We start from the raw sequence: 17,099 nt of genomic DNA, 5'->3' as shown, positions 1-17,099 counted from the left end.
AGAAATCATTAATTAAAGAAAAGCACATAAGTTTGATCCTGGAGACTGCCCACGTACGGTAACCAAGACGATGTCTACTTCCTTCTTCCAGGATTTTTTTTTTCAAGACGACAGATTGGAAAACGTGGGAAATAAAGGCGTAAGGGATGATGGTGATTGCTAACAAAGGGGATAATGACGATGCTGAGTTTCTGCTTCCTGTGAAATACAAAAGCCTTTTTCAAATGCTAAAATTCGATGGATATATTTTGTGTAGAACGAAGAAGTGAAAAGACGGAAATATTGTGGAAAAAAACACGTTTTTCTTTTTTTTTTTCTCATCACGTCATTGTCGTCTTGACTACGGCAGTTGGGTGATTGAGGACACAAACTTGCAGTATGTCTCTTTCCACCCGGAAAATATGGCTGAAGTCTGTAAAAGTTAACTCTGGCGTACTTATTCTTTTGGAAAGCAAAAGAAAACTGCAGATCATCGACAATAAAAAAAAAAGTGATCGATCTCATATTGTCGTGAGTGCCAGACAAGTAAGAAGGTTTGCCCAGGTGCAACAACAACGAAGAAAAAATGTAACAAATGTCAAACGATGAGGCTCTCTAATATTACATTTGTTTTCTCTTTATTCCGCTGCATTCGGAGTCGATTTCCGAAAGGTGCTGATGGAATTGTATTCTCTTCGCCAAAAAGGTTACAGAGGAACTGGTATAATGAAGTAAAAGGGACTCTGGATAGCAGAAATGGAAGAATGAAAAACACATTTTTTTAAGCAGGAAAACTGGCACGACTCACATCTTCATAACAACCGACATCTGGGTGTATGGAACCGTTAAGGGGGAAAGAAGAGGTTTCCTAGCAACGTTTAACAGCCGTGCTCTCAATAGACAAGCATTAAAAGCCAATGGATACGAATTCAATCAAGCAGAAATTCCCAATTGAGTTTCCTTTATTCTTGTTTTAAATTGATCAACATTGAAAAGGTTTCATTACTGAATAGACAAAAACGCCGGCCCTTGACCTTTTGTTTTGGCCCTTCGACCATTTGGTGGCAAGTAAACAATTAAACTGTTTAAACAAAACATTATTGCACTTCCTTTTATTTTTACTTAATGTTTGAATTCGAAAACTTTTTACTCAAACTTCATCGAAATACTGGGTCTGTCAGAATTAATCCGCTCCCATCCGTATTCATGATTTTCGATCAATACGTGGGTGAATTCGTTGAATTAACAGGATCTAGCCTAAACGAGAAAATCCTGAAAAATAACATTAATCTCATCGATTCCAGTGACAATTTTCTCCGTAGCTACTCGATAGTATTTGGTATTTTAATTTTAAAATGATATTTTACATTAATGCTTTCATTTTCAATTCAGAGGACGATACGGAATATTCAGAATAGTGATTTTGTTAGGTTTTCGTTTTTTCTTTGATCGAAAAAAAAAACAAACAAAAAAACAAAAATTATTGGGTATGTAATTGTTTCAGTTATGGCCCGTTAGATGGTGGGCGGAACTTCGTGCGACGTTATGACTCAGCAAGTTCCTCCGGAAAAGTTGTTTACAAAAGAAGCCTGTATTGAATGTGTACTACAATACGTGCAAAGAAAGTGCTGTAAAGATGAAACGCAATGATCCTGTGTTCCCGGGAGTCAATTACAGTCTAAGAAGTCTACTAGAGAGCTCAGATATACTCCAAAATGCACCGAATTTCAGTAAGTATTTTTGTTTGAAAAATCTTGTTTCTGTATTGTTCATAATGTTTTTTTTTGGTTACGTCGGCCCTAGCAACAAACGGCCATCTTGCATTTGATTTATAATTATCATGTTTTATCAAATATTTTATTTTTATATATTCCTCATGCCCCTTTTTAAAAACCTACAAGGGCTGTTAGCTGAAACATTGATTGAGTCATCATTTCTCAAAGTCATTTTCAGTAGATGGATAGAGAAGATGAATACCTGAATTTTTACTTTTCACCATGCACTCTTTTTCTTCTCATTAGAATGCTCTCATTAGTTATTTTGCTTTGCAAAAAAAGTAAAGTTTCCGTAGCCATTTCCTTTGATCTGCCTTTGGACTGCCACAATCGACTGATTGAGGGAAAATCCAAGGACACTATCAGACCCTGCCAACATAGTTAAACAATCACTAGGTACACCTGTATCCACAGTTGTGTTTCCATTTGAGATGCTGCCAAGTGGAGCAGCGTATGGCAAAGCACATGCAAGTCATGTTGCTCTCTGCCTTATCTTGCTTGGGCAGTGCCCTTCACCCAAACCAATGGGATGGATTGGAGTATCTTAATTGTTTCAACCTGATAGTAGAATCGCTCAATATTGTCTGGTGCGTGCATCGCCACATCATACATGGTTATCAGCTGGTTTCCCATCTGTTTAGTCGTTTACGACAATAAACGAAAAGAGTTCGATCACGTGGACTGCCTCGTGTTATCTCGCTTGGAACAGTTTCTTTTCTGTCAGGCAAACGGACCAGCTTAATTTACTCGACTGCCATTCATAGGGGGAAACAACTCTCCGCCCATTTTTCCAGTTTTTTTTTTTTATATCAGAGCTAGACTTTCAGGATATTGTAATGCGTCGTTTCTAGTTTGAGTACTCATTAGTTGTCATCAGTCTTCTGTTCTTTCCTCGCGTCTCTTTTGAGATTCGTCAAACAATTTTATCGATTTACTACGTAAAACCTACTACCCGTCCCCTAGTGATCTTACTGTTTCGGCACGTCTGGGTTTTCTATCCTTTGCCCACTTGACGAGATCCATTTCAGTCCCACCGACATTGTCAGGCTTCTCGTCTTCCACGTTTTGCGCAGGTTTTTATAAAAGGAAAACTCGCCCATTTTTTTCATGTTTTTATCCGGTAGAAGAGAACCGAACCGTATCGCACACGCGCTTTTTCCAACACATTCAACAAGCCCTCTGTCGGCCCCTCCCTGTATGTAAGAGGGTTGAGTTGCTGCGCACCTTCAACCACCCGCCTACCTGCTCCCACTGGTGTCCTTGCGAGGAATTGCGACATCTTGAACTTGCAGTTGTTATATTTCCCCATTTAACCGACCTGTGCGACTTCAGTGACAATTCAACTTGACGACAAGTCGGGTGTAATGTCGGTTGACCCATCTCCCCCTGGCTTTGGCCATTATCAAACAGCTACTGTTGCAGCTACTCAGTGGAATAACTGGGCTAATGTGTTGGCCAATACGAGTAGTTCACCGGCGTTTCACGCGGCTATCGCCGCCCAACGAGGAGGCTACAATCAACATCAGTTTTATTCGCAATCGGTACCGACTTGTACCGTTCCAAGTGCTCCGTGGACCCAACAATCATGGGGTTCATGGATCCATCAGCCACTACCTCAACAGACTCGATTCCAACAACCAATAGCGTCGCAATTTCCAGGGCTTTCTCCCCAAATGGTTCACGGTCCGTTTCCGTGTCTTAGTGTCTATATTGCTCTCATCTGATCGTATGTGCCATCATTTAGAACGTTTTTTTTTTTTTTTTTATAGATCGGATAAATACTAATGCGCCTGTTGCTCCGCCGACCGCCAAAATTAACCCGTCTGCAGCATCCTTGATGACCACATCGCTGACGCCCAATAACACAGAAAATGGTGAAAAGAAGAAAGAAGAACCCGACGAGGTCTGGGGCTATCTTGAAGCCCAATCGTCTTTCTTAGGTCCATCGCTCTGGGATAATGGCGATCTCAAGGTTCGTTTCGATTCGTCATTTCTTATAGATTTCTTGCCTGTTGCCTCTCTTCCTGCCTATCGGTGCTCCAGTTTTTAAATTCCATTTAGATTTTATGTTGTGGGTGGGAACAAAGAAAATTGAACATATTTCTCCCGTCATTGGATCTGCGTCCGGCATTTGTAATAAATCCATCTTAGGATTTGACGCCCACGAATGGAAAACGTTGATTTAAACATATGCGTCTCGCAAGTCATTCGGCGATGCCAGATGACGTAAAAGAAAAATAGATGCCTTTCAAAATTTCCCAAATTCTTCTTGGCTTCTCAAACGAGAGAAGTTACAGTAGCAGCGAAAAACTATACCCAACCAAGTCCTAAACAAAAAAAAAAGCCGGTTGCTTGGAAATAGGAAGCCTTGCATTTAGCTTATATTCAATTAGTTTGGATCTCAAGTCTCACGCCATTCCTACTCTGTGTCGATTGAATTTCGACACTGATGTATGCTTCCTATCCTATTTCTATTCCCTTTCCTCGCCTGGCTTTTCCCGAATTTTTAATGCAGCAAAAAGAGATGGCAACCAAACGTTTAAATATCTTGCGAGATTTAGGAATGGATGATGAATTTTTCAGATGGAATATATGGATCTGGACGAATTCCTATCAGAAAATGGAATCCCCTTAGCTGAAGGGCATGGGCGTTCGCCACCCTCCAAGGGTGTTCCTTCACCTCGATCGGTGGCCAGCGCGGATGGCAGCTCTGGATCCGGATTGGTTCGCAACCCGTTGCCATCCAGTGGCAACGAAAGCTCCGACAGTAATAAAGCAGGCAGTTCCCTTGATACTTCACTAGATTATCAGAGGTTGGTAGTTCTTTTAATTTTATTTTAAAAAATGAAAAACAAAGAATCGGTGTTTCATTTGAATTGTTCAATTTTTTCTGATAGATGCCTAAGTCCAGTAACTGAGCAGAGAGATGACGAATGCAGCAACGCCTCCGAATCTTCAAATTCCACAGAATTGGAGACAGTTGCGCCGTTGTCTCTAGAGAAGGCGCGGCCACCTGTGGGTAAACGCAAGCGCAGCGCAGTTTCGACATCTTCGTCCTTTAACGACAACTCTTCTGATGATGGTAGCCGCCTGGGAAATGAAATTCAAATAATTAAATGCCCTCTCCTTAGTGACAGACTTTTATAATTAATAGGTTCCTATGTACCGGGACAGGAAGATTTCGATCCCAAGAGTCGCCAATTTTCTCCGGAAGAGCTACGCCCTCAGCCTATGTCTAAGAAGTCAAAGAAGCAGGTAATAATTGTCTTCCTACAAGTTGTAACAAGTTATGCTTATAACAAGTTGATTCCTAGTACGTGCCCGATGATTTGAAGGACGATAAATATTGGGCCCGACGTCGTAAGAACAATATGGCGGCCAAGCGATCGCGTGATGCACGTCGCGTAAAGGAGAATCAGATCGCCATGAGGGCGAATTTCCTCGAGAAGGAGGTAGTGAGTGCCTTGTTCCAATTAAATAAGTTTTCTTCGAAAAAAGTCTAGCATGAACTTTTTTTTTCTTTTTACCGAGCCTTCCCTTTTGGTTCTGATTTTTCTGGTTTCCGCTATTGTGTACGTTTTTATTTTTCTTCGTCGTTCTTTGCAGAATGCCGTCCTAAAGGCTGAGCTGGACAAAGTGACTAAACTGTATACCGCCGCACTAAAGCGTTTGGAACAATACGAGAAACCTGGGAAAAAGTGAAGAAGAAAAAATCGTGTGCATTGTTTGGCCTCTTTATCACCATCAAATTGAAAAGGGTCGTCCGTGTCGTAGGTGTTAAATCCCCTTTCCGTTCTTGAAATGACTACCTTGTAATTCCCTTTATTTGCAATTTTGTTTTTCAGAGGTTCACTTATTACCTATTTCAAATTATAAAATAAGGTCTAAATTTTTTTTTCAAGCTTGATGGTGATTTTCTGTTGTGAAACTGAACTCCAAGTACAAATTTGTTACCTATATATGGAACCTCTTGGCGTCGATACCCATCATATGATAGTCTGCTTTTTAACTGTATAGTCGTTTCAGGAATGGAACTTTAAAAAAAAAAATAATTGTTATTCTTAGGTTCCCCATAAAGGCCCTTCAATATTACCAGTCTTGTCTTATCTTTAGTGTGCAATGGTACCCTTGATCACTGGGAAAACTAACATGTCGTTTCGAGTGATTGTCGCTATTGTCACGGTATATTCATCGTGTAACACGTATTTGCTCACCTCCCCTTCCGTCAACGTAGTTTTAGCCGAGAGTATAATTTTCTCGAAATTTATTCAGTTAGATTTTTAGAGATGGTATATAATTGGGTTTATGTAGTAAAAAAAAAAAAAGAAACTTGGTACAATAAACGCGGTTTTATGAAAGAAATTTACCATCGTTTTCCACATTTTGCAATACTGTTCTGATTCCAACACATTTTGCGCGCATATCAAACCAGTACACGAAGTGCCAAAATATAGCACGATGATTGTTTCATTGTCGGAAAACAGGACACATTGATTGTAAGCAACATTTGGAATTCTGGATTATGTGTGGAAACAATTTTCAATAGAGGCAAGTCTTTTTCATAATTCTTAAAAATTCATCTTGGTTAACTTCTCCATCATTATCTTGGTCAGCTTCCTGTATCATTTCTCTAAGTTCTTCTTCACTGAGGTTTTCACCAAGCTCTTCTGCTACACGCTTCAAGTTCTTGAAGGTAATCTTTCCAGTATTGTCATCGTCAAATAAGCAAAAGGCTTTAAAGATCTCTTCCTTGGCTCCTTTGTCTGCAATCTTTTCTGACATAAGGCTTACAAACTGCTCTAGCGTGATAGAATCAGATTCATCTTTTACACAGTCACTAATGATCTTTTTTATCTCCTCTCTTCTGGGTTCGAAACCAAGTGCCCTCATTGCTAGCTAGATGTAGAATCAAACCACAAAATATTAAATCTTTTTTTAGTAGAGTAATGACTTTTTCTTTTTTATACCTTGAGATTCTGGGATGCAATTTTTCCAGTCTTCTCCGCATCAAATACTAAAAATGCTTCATAAATGCTATTCACTTGATCATCACTCAGTTCACCTTTGGCCGGGTTAGAACGACGTCTAGATGGACCAGCAGCCATTTCCTTTCGTTACAATCCTAACAATGTATGGAAATTAACTAGTTCATTGCACACAACCTGGGCTTACAAATTGCGAAGAACTCTACGCGTGCGCCGGTTTTTTTCTGGACACCACCATGCTTACCAGACTTCATAGAGGTGCGCGGGATTTCTTCCCCAAAGTCAAACCATTGTCATAGCTCGTTTCATGTGTGTGTGTTGGGAAAACAACAACAATGGCCGATCACCAAAGTCACGTGACTTACTACGCAAGCCCAAGAGACAAATTTTCTTTTTCAAAAAAAGAACCCAGAAAGAAGCACATGCTTTAGAAAGAAGCACATGCTTTAGAAAGAAGCACATGCTATATTTTATGCAAATTTTATATGCAGTCACACTTCATTTCACACGAAAAATTAATACTTCCGTAATCAACGTAATCAATGCACGTAGCATACACATACACCGGTGTTTAAAATCATCATCGAATGAAGCACATAGTTTTAGTCCTCGTAACATGGGTTTAACAGTAGCATTTAGTGACGTGTTTTTTATCAAGTGGCGCTTATGGAGAATTTATTGCACTTTTTATTCAAACTGTAAAGGTAAAAGTAACGTTATGGGCCGTTATGAGTCAACGCTGAGACGATGATCGATCGACCCGGATCGTCTTTGCCGATAGACGAGTAGGATGAGTTCCATGATAAACGACAAATTTTTAGATAACACGAAACGTTAGAACTCTTTTAGTTTTTTAATCTTGCGAGCTTCCAAATGAAAGTCGATATTGTTTTCGCTTCCAGGAGGGTTCAAACGTTTCTATATCGTAGAAAAGTAAATATTGGTATGCGTAAAATCCAAAAATTTCAAAGTGTGATAAGATAATGATTACCGAGTTAGTATTAGGATAATTAGTCGTTTGTAGATTACATGGCAAAATGTTCTCTGTCCGCGAAGAAGTTATAATTCGTACGCATCCGCAATCGAGTTGTCAGATTCACTAGCTTCTTTTAATCTCTTTGGAGTCAAAGCATTCAAGTTAGGTTAAGTTGTATTGTAATTATAATTAGTACTGATATCTAGTAAAGGCTAAGATTCTGATAGATGTTAGATCTAGAAAATATACAGATTGCTTTGGTTAAAGAAAAAATCATGCTATCTTTGATCAAATAAAGCAGATAAAATATTCATACGCTCAATTTTTCTGGTTCAATGTCGAAATTTGAGATATCGTTACAATTTTGGAGAAGAATGCTATTAAACCTAGTTGCCCTTCACCAGGCTGTTAGGTAATCTACTTGGGGTAATCAGACCTATGGGGCGCCACTAGCTACAAAGACTATTAAGACTAAGATCTATGTTACCATGATACGATGCTTTTCCTTGCAGGCAAATTCAGTTTCGTCGACATCATTGTAGCAGTCGCTTTTGTAGTGTTTAGGAAGCTGTTGTCCTTCGAATTCGCATAATTTCTTCAACGACCGCGCCTTTACAATCATGTTGTCAAACCCAGTCGGTTTTTCTTGGGGACAGTAAAACACATCCTACATAAAAAATTTCTGATTATTCTGCAGAAAAAGAATGGATGAGAGGTAAAAAATCTCTTTACCGGCGTATTTTTGTCATAAACAATTGACTTGCGCAACATGTCCCCAGCAAGCGCTGTCCCAACCTTAAAAGGAAAATAGTTATGAAATTTACTTCAAATAGTAGTAGACGTATTCAAAATTTTACCATAACCAGCACTAGAAAAACGTAAGAGTTGAAGTAACCTAAAGAAGAAAAAAAAAAAAAAGAAAAAGACGAATTATAAAAATATCATGCAGACGAATTTTAAGTTTTTCCATGCAGAGAAATTGTTTTGCAAAGTTTTAATCCATAGTTGATAAATGGAACGATAGGGAAACGAAATTGCAAAGGCGTTGGCCTACTTGACGGTCGCCAAAACTTTCATTTCGTGAAACGCAGTTCAACTCAAATGAGAAAAATTCCAAACTCAACCTAAATCGAAACATAGTTGTGTTGTTTATGATAAGAATGACTTACCCATTCTTGGTGTTTGAAGAATCAAACTATGTGAAAACAATCCTCAGTTAAACGTTCTAGTTACAGTGGTCGCTGAAACTTGACTGACTGTCTTTGTGCCTTTCTCTTCGTTAGGATGTTAGCACAGGTATATGAGCTCACCTCTGCTGGCTTATTGTTAGGCAAGATGGCCTTTAGCGATCTTCGTGAAGGCTACAAGTTAAACCCCATTTCCGCGGTTTAGAACCAAATGCCCAAGGCCGTTCCCGCTTGCCGCAGGCATGTGTTTATTATTTGCGTGAACAGCATCCCTTTCTGATTATTTTAATTTTCAAGTAATTAAGATTAAGGAACCAAATTCCAAATAACAAGTTACAATAACTGTTGCATTTGGATTTATGAAAACTCTACTTTCATTTCCGTTTTAATTTTTGTTAGTTTTTGGGAAATATTTTAAAGCCAAAAATAATATATCGTTTATTCTCAAAGAAAACTCAACGTTAAGAAATTGTATGCCTTTGAGGCCTCTCTCAAACACACAAACAAAAACGGAAAAAACAGCTTTTTTGATATAGAGGTTTTTCCATTTGGTTCGTGTAAGTAGAGGGAAAAGTCGGTGCGGCTAGTCGACTAGTGCGCACCATGGCGGGGGATAGCCGAAACTTGCTGCAGACCTTGCTTGATCCAACCAATGGACACAACTGTGTCTATCCAATGGATCAAGCAAAGTCTGCAGCAAGTTTCGGCTATCCCCCGCCATGGTGCGCACTAGTCGACTAGCCGCACCGACTTTTCCCTCTACTTACACGAACCAAATGGAAAAACCTCTATTCGGTCCTAGTGTAAAAATGTGGAGATTGTGGACATTACCCGACCAATGAAATCCAAGAACGTGGTTTCCCAGAGAAAGACGTGGCAAGCTGTCTGCTATTGCCGTCAGTTCATTATTCCGTGGACAAAAGTTTTTGTTCCTCCACCCGGCAGTTGTGTAGAAAGAACTTGGTTTAGTTGGACGTGGAATTTTGAGTTTTAAAGAAATTGGCTGCCTACTTTATCGATAGACTTTTCGTGTTCAATTCATTTAAGAAATAAAATGAACAAGCTTATCTTAATCGGATTTTTTCTCTCTATCATTGCCATTTTTGACAGTTATGCACTTAAACCATCTGATTGCGAAGGTATGCTATTGCAATATTATTGTATTGATTGAGATTTCTCATTCTTTTTAAGTATTGACTGTAGAATAGTGGCTTGCCAATGCTAGTGCATTATCTTCAAGTGATGATCTAAGAGTCACAATTTATTTTCCTTTTTTGCAGTTTGTTTTGCTGTTGTGGAAAAATTTGCCGCAGGATTGACGTCAGATGAAAAGAAAAACCCCAAGGTGATAGAAGATAAATTCAGAACATTTTGTAAAACATCCAAAGGAAAAGACCACAGATTTGTAAGGAAAGGTGAACTGTCCAAATAGTTAGCAAGAATGATCAAGTTACTTCTTTTATTCTAGTGTTACTATCTTGGAGGCCTAGAGGAATCAGCTACTGGAATTCTAAGTGAAATGGCCAAACCTCTGTCCTGGTCTTCACCTGTTGACAAGGTCTGTGAGAAGCTAAAAAAGAAGGACAGCCAGATTTGTGACTTGAGATATGGTAACTGATGTTCTATGCTTATTTTTTTTAATAGTTAACCAACAAAATTCAAATTTCTAATGCAGAAAAAAGCATTGACGTCAAAACAGTTGATTTAAAAAAATTGAAAGTTCGCGATTTGAAAAAGATTCTGAGTGACTGGGAAGAAAGCTGTGAAGACTGCATTGAGAAAGGAGACTTCATCAAGAGGATAGAAGTATTGAAGCCTAAATATGTCAGGGAAGACTTATGAAAATGAATTAGTTAAGCATATAAGTTAGACTAATATTGCTCTTCTGATGTAACTGTCCTTTGTCCAGGAATAATATTTCATTTGTATATCTTTCGCATACATGCAACACTTCCATGAGGGTCAGTCTATTTTTGCATTTTCCAACGTGGATAGCTGCAAAGTAAAAACTTCTCAACACCTAGATGGCAGAAGAAGCACATTTTACGGGAATTCAATGCGTGAGTTAAAGCGTTTGGCGATGGGTAACCAAGTATTGAGTTACTGTCACACAAAAGTATTATAAACACAGTTGTCGGTCGTGAAGTACGTAGCCTTCGGGGAAAGCCCAGATTCCGAAAAATCAACGATTTTCTATATCAGTTTTCTTGCACTCTGTGCCACTTCTCAATGTACGACAAGGGGTTTGACGTAAAAAGTTCGTATATTTCCTAACGGCGGCCGCCGATACCAATGGCATGATAAATGGAAATTGTTGCAGTCGAAAGATAATAATTGTTGCTTGTATAGAAATTGTTGACTTAGTTTGAATGTCACAAACACCTTATTGTCCTTGTAAGATGATCTTAAAAAAAGGCATCTATACGACAGAATCCCGTTGTGAAACCATTCTTCTGAATCTGTGGTTACAGTTAAACGCGATTTGTTGCTCGAATGCTTTAGCCTCTTAAAAGGAGTCTCTTATTCGATTACAACCACGGGTGATCCGGAATGTGGGACTTTGGTGAAAATACCTTATAGCCAAGTGGCTAAACATTTTTTTATAGACGAGTCAAGAGCAACGATCCCGAAGTATCTAGTGTTTACACCATTAGCTAGGATACGTTTGCCACTGCAACTAAGGCTTCCGTGACGTACACGCAGTCGCTTGGTTATGCAACACTACAGATGGATTTGTAATTTAACAAATAGGCAACTTGGCTGTACTACATAGTTGCTATACAGCTTTTCTGATGGAAAGGCATTATATTATTCTTGTATCAAGAAGTTGTTTTACAGGTACATGAATTTGTAAAACAACATTTTTGATTTTCCAACTCCTATTTGTTTAGTATGTTTCTAAAAACTATCGAGCATTTCTGATAATGGAAATGAAACAAGGTATAACACGCCACATGTATTGCAATTGATATCGATTGACATTCGTTATCAGGTTCTCATTTGGCATTGCTATCAGATACGTACTTCCGGGATAAATTCCATCATCAAGGACAATTTGCTATACTATTAATTGTCTCATATCGTAGCCATTTTTTCCTCTTTTTTATATTTTTTTTACTGATAATTTGACAAAAGAAAATAACTTCATGAATTAAAAAAAAAAAAAAATACGTTATAAATTCAAGTCGCGTGGTTGCTGAATCAAGTGTGTGGGGGACAGAAAATGATAGAAATCTTAAGATTCTTAACGAAAGAATTCGTAAAATTGTGATCAGCGAGGCGGAGCCTGATTTCCAGCCACGATATCGACAACAAGACAATCGGGATCGTGCCACCTTCAGTGTGTTTAAATTGACTGGAAAAAATGGCAAATATTTTGTACAGTGAATTTGTTACTGCAAATGAATTAAAATCAATGGTAGGTTACACTAGAAAAAAGTAACCTGAATCCTCTAGCCAATGGCCAACTAAAGGTTCACCGAAGGCTCCGCCCTCGACGACTAGAAAATAGTTCTCACGTACAATAAGGTAGGAAGATTCTACTCCCTAACTCTGCCTCTATGTCTTACGTTCCAACCGACCCACAAAAAAAAAAAAAAAAAAAAAAAAAAAAAATTAAGCGAAAAGCGAACTCCTATTTCCCCCTCCCAGTGGTTCTCGGCAGTCTCAGCTGGGCGGATCATAATCGGTCTCGGCAACAGGGAGAGATTTTGCCGATCATTTTCACTTCAACCCTGCTGCCTCCCGTGACACTTCGTCTCCATACAAGTGATATTTTATTGTTTTATCAATTTTACTTCTAAAATTTTAGCTATAGATAAGATTCCATACAGTAGAATTCATATTAGTAATGGAGTCGACTAACGACTATGATGTCGTGAGAAATATGACGTTACTTTTTTTTCTGGAACGATTGTTGGAACGGGGGCAGCCGAGGTCACTTCACGATTTGAGCTGTCAATTTGGCTCAAAAGGTTTTACAAAAACAATGAGGCAAATTGCTGGGGGTTCACAATCAGGGTTGAAAAAGTTCCTTTCCCAGTATCCATCTGTTTTTACTGTTGACGGAGATTTTGTCACAGCAGCTGTTTTGACTGGTCCTGATTCTAACCGAAATCAGAAAAGTACAAATGGTAAACGTGACTATGAGCAAGAGGCTGTAGAATATTTCCACAACAAAATGCAACAATATGGAGCTGGCATTGAAGTTCCTCTAAGGAGCCTTTTGGGTCATCGGTCACAAGCTTCTCCTGAGATTCGTCACATAACTGGACAGCATATTCGAGAGTTTAGAGACTTCTTGGAAAGGCATCCTGAAGTGTTTATCATGCATGATGAATCTATCTTCTTGAAAGAATATGAAGGCATGGAGATCAAACCTTTTAAGGAACTTGAGCAGCCGAAGCTGGACCCAGAGCTAACCAATAAGGTAACTGTTTCTCACTTTGAAGTGTAATGGTGACTGTTAACTAACCATAATTTCCTAGTTCTTGGTTTACTTCAGGATGTTTGTGGAGAGGAATGGACCAAAGCATGTTGAAGAATTGCTGGAAGCTGTTACCAAGAGCTATCCTAGAGAATCATGGGTCAACCTTTTTAGCACAAGCCATGACCTGACAACATTCTTCAAGCTGCATTCCAACATTTTCCATGTCCAAGCAAACATTGTTGATATCATTCCCTACAACCTCCGGAAAGCAGCGGAAACCAATGAGGCGCCACTCACCAACAGGGCTCAAGAACCATGTTCACTGTCTCCTCCATCTTCACTGCAATCTTCCCATGAAAAACAGAGTCTCAAGCAACGCGTCAATTCAATTGTAATGAAAACTTTAGCAGAAAATACAGGCCGTGATAGGGCTCCTGCTGGGCACGAATCTCCTACGAAAGAAGTATCATCACCGTCCAAAATGCGGGTCCTGCAGTCAACACGGGTCATCAGTTCAACCAAAGAAAGTGTTGCAGTTGTAAACGATATACTTGGTTCCCAAAAAGTCGTCTCTTTAGACCTAGAAGGTGTCAATGTCGGCGGCGGCAACGGAGAAGTATAACCCACTTATTTACAATTTAAAATCTTCTAAACAATTTGAAAAACAACATCCAATGCTTCGTATCCCAGGTAACACTTGCTGTGATTGGACTTCCTTCTGGTCTCATATACATTTTTGATTTGATTACTTGCCCGGCAATCATGAGTCACGGAATGCTTGCCAGCTTGATCATGTCCAAGGAGGTTGTTAAGGTACTTATCCAAATGATAAATTGCTTGGCACCGTTTCACGTACGTATAAATCAATACGTTTAGGTCTGCCATGATTGCAAAAATGATAGTGCTGCCTTAAATTTGGGTTGGAATGTCAAATTGGAAAATGTATTCGACACACAGGTAGTACATTTCCATTACTTTGAGATTTTGCTGTAGAGTCAAGTATATTTCAGTCCAAGTTGATAAGTTTCACCCCGCCATAAATTGTTCTAAATCATGAATTTGGCCTCTTTTTGTATGAATGTAGGCAGCCCATGCTGTTATCCAGCTGCAAGAGACGGGCCGGGCTGTACATAAAGTTAAGACAACCAGCTTGAACGCCATGTGTGAAAATTACGATTTACCCACTAATCCATTCAAAGGTAAGTTTTTTTTTGTGTGTCGTTGTTTGTGATGGGAGGTAGCTTTTCCGCCCCTCCGACCCCTTCTGTTGGCCACGACGTCATCAGTTGCCGAGCCATTGTCTAGCATTTCTACGGATTTACTCAATAACTAGTGATCGGGTTTAGTAACTACCATAGCATTCCTGCGATTATCCCTGCGGGGCTAGTGGTTGAAGAAAGGATTTGAAAAGGGGTGCGGAAGTAGGGCTTCACTTCCGCATATCGGATAATAGGTCGATTGAGCCAGTGTTTTAGTTGTACACACTTCACGCTTCACAACTGTTCATCGACCACCACATTCGCGTGTATGCCCATAAATAGACCACGAGTGCAAAGTTTTTTTTTGTTTTGTTTTGCTTTTATTAAAGAGCTGGTGAAGACCATCTATAAACGAGACCAGCGATTTTGGGCCCGAAGACCGCTGACCAGAGACATGATTTTGTACGCAGCGTACGATGTGATGCCACTAGTTCCGCACCTGTACGACTTGCTCAACACCGCTGTGAAGCCTGAATTCCGCCCGCTGTTGGAGGAATTGTGTGCCGAAAACTTGCTTGCATTATTGCAACCTGATGAAGTCAAAAGAAGCAAAAAGGAACGCAAAATGGACATGGAAGTCTTGGAGTTGCGTCAAAGATTAGCTGCTGTACAGGGCAAAGGAATTGTGCTTAGCAACCGAGAGATCCGACTATTGAGGTAATGAAAGTCTTTTGGTTTCTTGTAATTCTCTGCTTGATTTTAGAATTTTCCATTACAAATTAGGCATCTGGATTTGACTGAAGATGAACGAGAGAAACTTGATGGTTCTTACAAAGTAGCCAAAAAGCTTGAAAAGCTTCAATCTAAAAAGCAGGATCAACAGCAAAACTCGCTCGGGAGTACCAATGACGAAGTTAACTACTGCAACCAATCACCTAATGCCGATGGTGAATCCCGAAGCCTTGATTCGCAAGGCAGCAGTGAAAAGACATCGCCTGAAACGTCGCTCATTGGTTCAAATGGTATGATTGACGTTCACCTACATATTGACCGCAATGTGTCAAATTCATTTCTCCTTTAGGCTGTCCTTTATCGCCCTCCAGCTCGGTACGGTCACCTTATTCGAGCTTGAGTTTGACCGCATCAATGCAGCTAGTAGATGAGATTCTATCGGATCAACGCATCGAAAAAATGGACAAAATCGAACGACTTGAAGCCATCCTCTCGGCAGCCACCGCTAGCAGTCCTTCGTCCATTACACTGTCTTCTAGTGAACTAAGTAGCAGCTGTTGCAACTGTGATTGCCATAGCACTACCAAGTACGTTTTGCAGCGCGATTCCCTTCCTGGCAGATACATAACAGAAGTCGGCTGTCAAACTCTTTCCACCGGTGATATAGTTATCACCAAAGTCTATTTCCCTGAGGGTGACACTTCTGCCTCAGAAATTTGCCTAACACCTTCGCCCAAAAAAACGAAGCCTACCCAGTTTCAGTAGAATTCCGATCATTTATCAATTTTTTTAGTCTGCAACTCTTGATTCATTTCCTTAATATTTATAGAATTCTGTTGATTTATCTATTAGAGTAACGAAGTAGCATAAAAGCTCTATAGATACAAGATAATACTGCCTTAGTGTATGAATGACACGGTTGCTTGAACTCTTGTGATGAATTATGGTTTTGTAATCATTTGACAAGGCCTTACTATGGAAACTAACTAGACTTTTTCCTATGGAACATTTCACCTTTGACTTTGACTTCTTTGTACTAGAGGAAACAATTTAATTCTTCCGTGCATTGCACATCTTTTACCACAAAAGGAACTAATCACATGATGTAATTATTTTGTTGTCACTAGTGCTTTTTTATGCTTATGGGAATTCCTGAGCCATGTACATTATATTGTGTTGTCTTGCAGGTCTGACAAACTTCATTAAATGGAAGTTGTTAAGAAATGGAGCTATGAAATCTCACTAACAATTTTAGCTATCCTCAAACATTTTTCAGGTATTGAGGAATGTGTATTTTGAGGAAAGTGCAATCAGTCAATACAAAAATGGAAAAGAGTATTATTCTATTTTGAATCCTTTTTTTCTAAGATCAGCTTTTGCATCTTCAATCTCTTGCTTAAGTTCTTTGGCAGCTTCCTCACAGTCATTGAAAGTATAGACTCTCCAAGCGATTATGGATACAGATATCACCTGTAAAATACGAAATTTAAAACAATTAGAAAGAAAGAAGAAAAAAAAAACTAAAGAAAATTTACAGCGAATGCCAGTAGTGCGTAAAAGGGTAGGAATAAGACGAAGTGTCTTGCAAAATCAGTAGAATGTCCGACCGGCGTACTAATGAAGAGATAAGCCCAGACACCAACAAATAAGCCAGCCGCTCCTAGCCATTCAACCAATTTGGTCATCGTGTGCAAAAGGAAAACAATTCCAACAAGAAATTGTCAACACTAAAAAGATCGAAGAGAAACCTGCTGTCGTCAACAATCAAAAGTGTGCACGGTTGCCTAAATCACGTCTTTCACGCACTTTTGTATTACTTCTTAGATATTTACTAGTA

General features: G+C 39.3%; 6 protein-coding genes across 9 annotated transcripts; 3 read left to right on the top strand and 3 right to left on the bottom strand.

Moving 5' to 3' along the window:
* Nucleotides 1-1,537: 1,537 nt before the first annotated feature.
* On the top strand, nt 1,538-6,116 carry LOC116925575 (hepatic leukemia factor). 3 transcript variants are annotated; one of them, XM_032932302.2, is made up of 7 exons: nt 1,538-1,709; nt 3,524-3,726; nt 4,338-4,567; nt 4,652-4,836; nt 4,909-5,009; nt 5,069-5,209; nt 5,361-6,116. In XM_032932302.2, the coding sequence occupies exons 1-7, from the start codon at nt 1,616-1,618 to the stop codon at nt 5,454-5,456; spliced, it is 1,050 nt and encodes a 349-aa protein (XP_032788193.2). In that variant the 5' UTR covers nt 1,538-1,615; the 3' UTR covers nt 5,457-6,116. The 3 variants fall into 3 exon arrangements, with proteins under 3 accessions (XP_032788193.2, XP_032788192.2, XP_032788191.2); XM_032932301.2 differs by lacking the exon at nt 1,538-1,709 and adding an exon at nt 2,568-3,437 and having other exon boundaries at nt 5,069-5,206; XM_032932300.2 differs by lacking the exon at nt 1,538-1,709 and adding an exon at nt 2,571-3,437.
* On the bottom strand, nt 6,004-7,113 carry LOC116925619 (caltractin). The gene is made up of 3 exons (XM_032932365.2): nt 6,984-7,113; nt 6,722-6,876; nt 6,004-6,650 (listed from the first exon to the last, which is right to left on the bottom strand). Exons 2-3 carry the CDS (start codon nt 6,857-6,859, stop codon nt 6,294-6,296), a joined length of 495 nt encoding a protein of 164 aa, XP_032788256.1. The 5' UTR covers nt 6,860-6,876; nt 6,984-7,113; the 3' UTR covers nt 6,004-6,293.
* Nucleotides 7,114-7,184: 71 nt separating this feature from the next.
* Nucleotides 7,185-9,072, bottom strand: LOC116925624. 2 transcript variants are annotated; one of them, XR_004395548.2, is made up of 6 exons: nt 8,885-9,072; nt 8,573-8,610; nt 8,448-8,510; nt 8,203-8,382; nt 7,731-7,855; nt 7,185-7,657 (listed from the first exon to the last, which is right to left on the bottom strand). XR_004395548.2 is itself a non-coding variant. In XM_032932371.2 (5 exons), the coding sequence occupies exons 1-5, from the start codon at nt 8,886-8,888 to the stop codon at nt 7,574-7,576; spliced, it is 369 nt and encodes a 122-aa protein (XP_032788262.1). In that variant the 5' UTR covers nt 8,889-9,069; the 3' UTR covers nt 7,185-7,573. The 2 variants fall into 2 exon arrangements, 1 of the variants encoding a protein (XP_032788262.1); XM_032932371.2 differs by lacking the exon at nt 7,731-7,855 and having other exon boundaries at nt 8,885-9,069.
* Nucleotides 9,073-9,757: 685 nt separating this feature from the next.
* LOC116925617 (mesencephalic astrocyte-derived neurotrophic factor homolog) lies at nt 9,758-10,862 on the top strand. Its single transcript, XM_032932362.2, has 4 exons — nt 9,758-10,041; nt 10,183-10,307; nt 10,371-10,512; nt 10,578-10,862. The coding sequence occupies exons 1-4, from the start codon at nt 9,957-9,959 to the stop codon at nt 10,742-10,744; spliced, it is 519 nt and encodes a 172-aa protein (XP_032788253.1). The 5' UTR covers nt 9,758-9,956; the 3' UTR covers nt 10,745-10,862.
* A 1,679-nt stretch (nt 10,863-12,541) lies between these two features.
* Nucleotides 12,542-16,598, top strand: LOC116925552 (egalitarian protein homolog). The gene is made up of 8 exons (XM_032932265.2): nt 12,542-13,331; nt 13,390-13,947; nt 14,022-14,144; nt 14,208-14,288; nt 14,416-14,530; nt 14,920-15,247; nt 15,314-15,552; nt 15,612-16,598. Exons 1-8 carry the CDS (start codon nt 12,753-12,755, stop codon nt 16,025-16,027), a joined length of 2,439 nt encoding a protein of 812 aa, XP_032788156.2. The 5' UTR covers nt 12,542-12,752; the 3' UTR covers nt 16,028-16,598.
* Nucleotides 16,512-17,046, bottom strand: LOC116925625 (dolichol-phosphate mannosyltransferase subunit 3-like). The gene is made up of 2 exons (XM_032932374.2): nt 16,798-17,046; nt 16,512-16,732 (listed from the first exon to the last, which is right to left on the bottom strand). Exons 1-2 carry the CDS (start codon nt 16,945-16,947, stop codon nt 16,601-16,603), a joined length of 282 nt encoding a protein of 93 aa, XP_032788265.1. The 5' UTR covers nt 16,948-17,046; the 3' UTR covers nt 16,512-16,600.
* Between the last annotated feature and the right edge of the window lie 53 nt (nt 17,047-17,099).

Source organism: Daphnia magna, linkage group LG6 (genome assembly GCF_020631705.1).
Source record: "Daphnia magna isolate NIES linkage group LG6, ASM2063170v1.1, whole genome shotgun sequence".
NCBI classification, from domain to species: domain Eukaryota; kingdom Metazoa; phylum Arthropoda; class Branchiopoda; order Diplostraca; family Daphniidae; genus Daphnia; species Daphnia magna.
Note: the sequence above shows the minus strand (reverse complement) of the source record. Positions and strands in the feature narration are given on the sequence as shown.